The 7,903-nt window shown below is 50.9% G+C and overlaps 1 protein-coding gene across 1 annotated transcript in view; it reads right to left on the bottom strand.

The window, feature by feature from the left end:
• Positions 1–2,121: 2,121 nt before the first annotated feature.
• LOC144943352 (uncharacterized) overlaps positions 2,122–7,903 on the bottom strand; it is an 89,281-nt gene continuing 83,499 nt past the window's right edge. The window contains exons 20-22 of the mRNA XM_078870727.1: positions 6,867–6,998; positions 5,377–5,515; positions 2,122–3,053 (exon numbers count right to left, since the gene is read on the bottom strand). Coding sequence (XP_078726853.1) covers positions 2,548–3,053; positions 5,377–5,515; positions 6,867–6,998 — 777 coding nt within the window. The 3' untranslated portion in view covers positions 2,122–2,547. The remainder of the gene's footprint in view (positions 3,054–5,376; positions 5,516–6,866; positions 6,999–7,903) is intronic.

Below are 7,903 nucleotides of genomic sequence, written 5' to 3'. Positions count from 1 at the left end.
ACAACACCACCCAGCCATACACAATAACAATAAAAAAAAATCAATACAATAACGATTGTTTAAATATCGGATCTTAACGTCAAATCCAGTGTGTGCACGTGACTGTTGCCAAAGTTCCACAAGCTGCTAAGATGAATGAGCTCTTGAACGTTAAAGTCTGCCTGCGGTTTCCAAAGGCCCTTTAGAGTTTTCCGCGGGGCACCAACTGCCAAGTCGGCAGCGTAGCCAGCGAAGGGAAGGCTGACGTGGCAACAAATGAGCAGAGGTGTTGGACTCGCCCAGGGGGTGGGCAATCTGAGGCTCCGGAGCCTCAGGCGTCTCTTGAAGCACTGCTTCGTGACGTTATTCACGTGGCTCTTGACATGAGTTTTTTTTTACCGATTTCTAAATAAATGCCTGTTCTTGTTATTTTGGTTGCCGACCCCTGGGCTAACCGGAGGACGTGCTCCGCTATCGCACGCACTCGGCTCGTAGGCAGAAGCCACAGCAGTGTCCAGGGGAAGGCCACTCATTGATATCGAAGATTTGCGTATCGTTGGCGCCAGACTTTTGCCGCAGTGCCCTTCGTCTCCGCACGAACAGCAGGGCCAAATCATTTGGGCGCCACGATGTGCTTGCATTTCGGCCGCGTCGTCGAGATGTGAATCCTCCGCTTTTTTGTCTTTAAGACAGAACATCAGCTGGAGGTCACCTGGCGGGGAGCGGTCCGGTGTTCAGATTGTGACGCCTCACTGCATCAACGTTTAAGGAGCACAGCAGTACTGCGAGCCCTTTCTCGAGTCACAATTCCCATATTTCACTGCAAAACCACTCTCTCGCTCTCTCTCCCTCCTTCTCTGGCCGTGTTCCCATGAACTCCCAACGCTGAGGCCGACTGCTTCGCGAACTGCGCAAGTTGGCTCAGCCTCGGGACCCACAGTGGCCTTACTGCGAGCTGCGACCTGGGCCGCACGGCCAGCTGTCACCGGGCCGAGTGGCTCACTTTGCGAAAGGGAGCCACTCACTCTGAGGCAAGTGGCTCTCGGTGCAGTCGCAACGTTACGGTGGGGGCGGGGGGGAGGGGGCGGTGAGGAGCGCGGGAGAGCGATGCGGACCCCGTGTTCGGGTCGGCTGTGAGGCCGCTATAGCGCTTAAACAAAGGCCGGCGCAAATACTGCGAAAGTGAAGGACGTTGCCGTCGCTTGCGTGGCTCACCGCTCGGGCCGTGTCGATTTTTACAACAAAACAGCGCGAAGAAAGAGTAGACGTTCGGCGCGGGATCGCGTGCGTGTAAAACGCGCGGTCGCTTTCCTCCGGCTCGTGAGGGTGTGGAGCTGTGCTCTCGGCGTTTGCGCGGCCTCGGAGCGCTGGTGCAAGGAACCGAGGCACACTGGGCCACACTTGCCCATATTTGAAAGTCGACACAATCGTCAAAAACACCTTCTCACCTTGCATGGTAAAAATATGTATAAAAGGTTTCGGGGGAATGGCCCATCACGTTAACAGAGAGGCCAGCAGATAAATTGGGGAGAGGGCCTGACTCGATCTCTCTGGCCTCTATGGGCTTTGAAAAAGGACCATTTCCAGAAATATTGCCCATTACATATTTTTACTTTCAAGGCCAAATTGTTATTGATGAATGGGTTATTTTTTTTTTATTCGCAGCTGTGCAACCACTGCCAATGCAATTGCACACAATAATGTATCGATGCTCGGGGTGTGTTTTTGTTGATTTGAAGCTTTCGTGACTGCAGGAATCTATACTCTCTGGTTCTTTCGGTGAAGTCACGTAGATAGAAAAAATCATAAAAGAACACGACGTTTCGGTCGCAACACAAGCGTCCGGATGACGGACGCTTGTGTTGCGACCGAAACGTCGTGTTCTTTTATGATTTTTTCTTCTACCTACGTGAGAGTATGTGTTCTTGTTACTGCCGAGGGAAAACTCTCGCCTGTTTTATAACGACCGTGCAAACAAGGCACAGCACCTCCGTCTCCCACGGGACGCTGACTGCGAGGGCGTGCGAGGCTTTGTGGACAAGGAGTGAAAGCCCTGAAAACGCGACCGGGCAAGTAACACAGCCTGTAGGTGCTTGTCCGCTTACACCATGAGAGAGCAAAAAGTGCAAAGTGTGAATTTTATTCAAACCGCTTCTGCTGAATATATATAAAAAAACTAAACTGCACAGCTGATTGATTATGTTTTTTTTCTTGTTTCAAAATTCGGGCACGCTCACTGCGCTGTGCCCTGCGGTGAACTCCGCACATCCCCAAGCCCCGGCCACGCTCGCTTCAGCTCACAGGCGTTGTCCCTGCATCGCGATACAACCACTTTCGATAACAATCCCTCGATTTGAATTCCCCTACACTCGAGCGCGCAACAACTTTTGGCATGATTTTATAATCCCTCGCAATAAAAACAACAAAAACAAACGACCAACGTAAAAAAAAAAATACTGCTGCACGTTTAAAAAAAAAAATAACAACCGCGGAGGGAAAGATCACAACAGCGTTTTAATTGTTTTCAGTGAGTTTTAGCTTTCATCGAGTCCGCCCGCCCGCTGGGCATCATACGGTCACCTGCAGGATCTGGGGTTGGCCGCACGGCTGCACGTTGGGCCTCAGCGGCTCGCACTCTGCTTGGGCCGCTTGGGCCGCGGCGAGGCCGTTCCCGTCGCCGCTCTCCGCGTCCGCTTTGCCCGCCGGCCTCCGCAGCTTGTCGATCTCCACCTGCTCCAGCTCGGAGTTGTGAGTCCTGCACTTGAGCTTCATCTCCAGCTCCTTGTTGCTGACGGCGCGTGCGGGCGGGGCCGCGTGCGGGTGCCGCACGATGGGGTTGTGGATCTTGGCCGGCGGCTGCCCGCCGGCGGCCGGAGCGCCGGCGTTGTTTCGGCGGCCTGCCCCGTCCGGCGCTGCCACCGGCTCCTCGTCGTCGTCGTCGTCGTCGGACTTCTTCTTCCGCCGCCGCCGCTGTCGCCGTCGCTGCCGCCGACGGAGGCACCAGACGCAGAGCAGCACGGCTGTGGCGAGCAGCACGAGCAGCAGCGAAGCCACGACGGCCAGCAGCACGTGGTCTGATGCACAAGGGCGCCGCGGGGAGGGAGGGGTGGTTAACATGTCAGTCCGAACGTATCGTTCTGTCTATCCTTTAATTCTCGATTTGAAGCTTTCGTGACTGCAAGGATTCATATTCTTAGGTTTTTTCGGTAAAGTCACGTGGGTAGAAAATTTAAATTAATAAAATCTTTTCGCACGGTCATGCTTCAATTTGTCCGTGCTTCTGTTTTTAAGTTCATTCGTCTGTCCATTAGGTGTGCATGTGACCTTTAATCCATATATAATTCCATCCATCTTGTTCATCCCTTAGTCAACGTGTCTGTCCATCTGTTAGTCTGCCCGTGCGTACGTTCACGCTACAGTCTGCACGTGCTTCTGTGTGTGAATCCGTTCATCCATTCGTCGGCATAATTCCATCCATCTATCCATCAGTCTACCTGATCGACTGTTCTTCTGTCTGTAAGTTGACTCAAAGACCTGCCCATAAATTAGTCTACGTGGGTGCTTTGGTACGCGTCTGTGATCCAGCGCTTTGAATGCAACGCTCGGTGGATCGCTCAGGTTTGTGTTGCTACTCCCAGTCCAGTGGGGAGCGAGGGGGACATGACCTGGCACTATAGCAATTGACTTCATGTCCCTGTCCTTCAGGATCTCTTAAGTTAATCCCTCGTATGCATCGTGGGCCTTCTACCGAAAACACACGACATTCGGTTTTTCCGCTCTACGTTTAGAATCGACATATACGTTTAGAGAATTTGGCTACTAAAAATTTGCACGCGATAAGCCACTTCGTTGAGCTGTCATTTGTGGCCAGGTTGCTTTTGAAAAATAGCTAGATAGCATAGTGGGCCTTACCGGGTAAAATAAAAAAAATTGTTTAGTCTCAAATAAAACCAAACAGTTATGAATGGAATAGGCCAAACATCCCCAATGCAGGACCTTAAAAAATCATTCTTGAGACTTAGTGAGGCTTTCCTGGATAAGTAAATGTCATTACATAAGCATAAGTGACAACGTGAGCATTATTAGCATTCCCATGATTGTGATCTGCCTCTCAAACTGTGTGGCCATCTCATCCATTTTTAAAGTCTCTTCCACAGTAAGAGGACGCAAGGCAAATTAAAGTTTTTTTTGCCCTCCCCAGGCATCGTGTCAACGCTCACGGTTTGTCTGCCACTGGGATTATAGCGCTCACGTCCAAGCTGATTGCCCTATGGAGACCTCTACGCGATAGCGCCGGAGGCAGCGATCCACTTCTTCTTCTTCTGTCGTACGGCTGATGATGCAGATGCCGAGACAACGACTACAATTTCACCTTCAGGTGGTCAAGTCCAGATAACCGCGTCAGCACCAGCGGAGTGTATCACCTGTGATGTCTCCTTCGTATTCGTGAATCGGGGCGTTGCGTCGTCATAGTTGTTACGGTCTGTTCTGGATGACCGCTGTCGCACACCACTGGAGAGTTTTTAATTCGCCATTTGTGCATCAGATATCCGCGTCTTCCATGGTTTGTGCAGCGGATGCGGTTTAGGGTGCCCCACGAGCTTCGTGGAAGATCAAAACCCAGGGATTCAGCAATCCAATAAACGTGGCCGATAAGCCAATCCGGGGCTCTCGCTCACTAACGCTGCCACGGTGAAAGTCGCTTCAGCTGAAATCTCTTGATCCTCGGAGCCATTGACTAAAAAAGGTTTTATCGGTACCGCACAGGGGAGCAAATGCTCACCATGGTTTCCGATTATAATTTTATTGTATCACAAATATGTTAGATATGTTCGATAGCAAGGTCACCGTGGCAGCTATGTCCATGGAAGATGAAAAAAATAGGAAGTAACTTATATAATATGGACAGTGGTACCGACAAATCCCCTTGGCTCAGAGGCTATCTTGCCAGAGACGGTGGCAGCCTCTGCCAGCTGATGACAGCTTCTCAAAGCTCCATTATCTCAGTGGCCACCAAAGACAAAGATCCCCCATATAGTGTTTAGCTGACTGTTGGGGCAAGCACTGTTAGTGAGCACCTATGAAGGCCGGCATGGCACACGAAGGGGTGGGTGGCCAGCACCACGCCCGGCCGCCTTTTTCTCCCGAGTGGCGATGTTTACACACCGTACCAGGTACTAATTTTGAGGCTGAGTCGACCTAGAGGAAGCCCAGGGCTAGTTCAGATAATCGTCACTGTTATTGCCCATGAGTGGAAATCGAACTCGGGTCGCCGGGTTCGTGGCGCGGCGCACTAACCACTACGATACCGCTCCCGACCAATGCTGCCTGTGGGATCGATTTGCCGATGACGTGACGGGGTAGTGAAGGGGGGCGGGGGGGGGAGCGACACCTGACCTGGCCGTTTGGAGTTGAGCTCCACGTCCGAGACGGCTGCCATGCGCTCCCCACTCCTCCGCCTCGCGGCCTCGGCGAGCACTGTGGCCGCTCCCCACACCGCCGCGTCCCCCTGGGACCCTGCCGAGAGGTCTGTGGACTGGAAGAACGCGACAATTTTCGATTTAAAGCTTGTAATATTACAATGTATAGTCGAAGGTATAGGGTGGTGTATAGTAATACAGTATATCATTTAATGTTGGGTTTGTCTATGGCAGTATATAGTACGGGGTAGACCCGTGTGATGTAATAGAAACAAGTTTAGCTAGAAGCATATTATATTTTTTGCGACTTAGAATTGTAATCTATTACTTACTGTTAGTAGCTCAGCTTATTGGAGAGTATATTTAGTATACTGATGATGCTATGTAGTTTATACTTTAGTTTTTTACGTGGTGGTTTAGTTACTGCAGCTACATACTATTATTAATGCTACCCCTATCCCTCCCTTTGATGCTGCTAATCCTGCATAATGCACGGGCATAATATGACTTTGAAACCCCCCGCCCACCTCCTATGCATTTCACAAGTAGTGACTAATCCCATATCTGCATTTCCCATAAATATGCTAAATTCCTATTGATATGCAAATTATTTTGTCAAGGCGCTCTTCACCTTCCAACCGAGCTTAAATAGATGCTTCAAGCTTGGTGCTGTTTCATTCAGACGCTGTGTTCCCGACAGACCTTTTCTTCACCTGAGGACGGCTGCTTGCGTTGTGGCCGAAACGTCGTGAGAATTATTTTATGTTTTATTTTTATTATTTTATTATTTCCCTTCTACGTGACTTTACCGAAAGAACCAAGAAGATGAACGCGACAATTTGTTTTTCATTTATTCATCGCCGTAGTCAGGCACCTTTGTTTTAGAATAGAACGCTGCTGCGGTGGACTTGGGAACGCAGACGTCATCGGTGGGTGCTCCGGAACATCACTTACCCAAACAGTTTCTCAAAAAATTACGCGGGGAATCTCTGTCTTGTGTATCTATCTCTATCTGTGTGTATCTGTCTGTGTATCCATCTATCTCTATGTTTGTATGTATCTGTGTATGTGTTTTAGAACACACACATTTAGAAACATGCATTTCGAGTATTTGGCTGCTATAACTTTAAACATGATAAGCCACTTCGTTGAGCTATCATTTGTGGCCAGGTTACTTTTGAAAAAGAGCTACAAAGCCCAGTGGACCTTACCTGGCAAAATAAAATAAAACACAGTAGAGTAGTAGCAGTAGTAGTAGAGTCGCCTATTATAACGCAACTGGTGAAAGCGGAGACGTTTAACATCTCGTGAAGCATTCACAGGTGCCCACAGAACTGCCACCGCCTCTTCATCGAGAGGACGACACTGGGAAATCCAAAACAGGTGGGGCAAGCCTGTCGGTGTGACCCCGGGGTTTGGGGGGCAGCGTCGGGCGCGTGCGTGCGCGGAGCCCCCCGCCTGGCTTACTATCGCGACGACGACCGCGTCTTCGCGCCCTTCGGGTCGCTCGCAGAGCACGAAGAGCGAGTAGACCCAGGAGAAGTCCCGCACGCCCGGCAGGAGCCTAAGGTCCGCACAGATGTGCTCCACCGTTGTGCCCTGCGAGAGAATCGCGTTCGGTTTTGATGTTGGCGATTTACAGGCACCAGAGGTCGCAAACGGGTTTTGATTCCTTACCCGTACCCGTACCCGGCCGCACCAGGGTCGCAAATGGGTACCCGTACCCGGCCGGGTATGGGTACCCGTACGCTACCCGTACCCTATCCGAAATGAGTGACAAACGGTTACTCACCAGTGACTCACGGCCTACCCGTACCCATACCCGGCCGCACCAGGGTCGCAAACAGGTACCCGTACCCGTACCTGGCCGGGTACGGGTAGCCGGGTATCGGGTAGGGTACGGGTATCGGGTACCCGGTTGCGACCTCTGACGGGCAGTACCACGCATTAGGCGAGGTTGTCATCCCGATCGAAAGAAAAGCATTCGTGACGGCGGTTCCGATTTAGACTTTAAACGTCGAAACGTCCGTAGGTGATGACAGATCTCACCAAAGGAGATGCTTCTCCAGCTGTCGTAATTTCATCTCCGGATGTTTCGGGAGCCAATCACGAGACCTTCAATTCCTGCCAGTCCCCTTAACCCTTGGAAACTGGCGCGTGTCCTGGCAGGAATTAAAACTTTTCAAAATTGGCCGTCCATACGTCCGGAGATGAAATTACTACCCGTTGAGTTGGCGTCTCCGTGGTGAGATCCTCCGTTGCCAATAATCATTTAGGAATGAAATCATCACAACCATACAGAGGGGGGGGGGGGGGGGTGTCATTTTGAAGGTGATTATGTGCAGCTTTAGAAAATATTGAGTTTGTGGAATGCAGTTCAAGGTTTGACACGTACAGGTAAAATGAATGAAGGGAAGGGGCACGAGCGAATCACACTCCCTGGCTTCCGAAACCAGCCGCTAGAATCGCAATGAAGACATCGATGTATCGCTGCTGCTAGGTTA

Source organism: Lampetra fluviatilis, chromosome 30 (genome assembly GCF_964198595.1).
Source record: "Lampetra fluviatilis chromosome 30, kcLamFluv1.1, whole genome shotgun sequence".
NCBI classification, from domain to species: Eukaryota; Metazoa; Chordata; class Hyperoartia; order Petromyzontiformes; family Petromyzontidae; genus Lampetra; species Lampetra fluviatilis.
The sequence above is the reverse complement of the archived record's forward strand: the minus strand, read 5'-3'. Positions and strand labels throughout refer to the sequence as shown.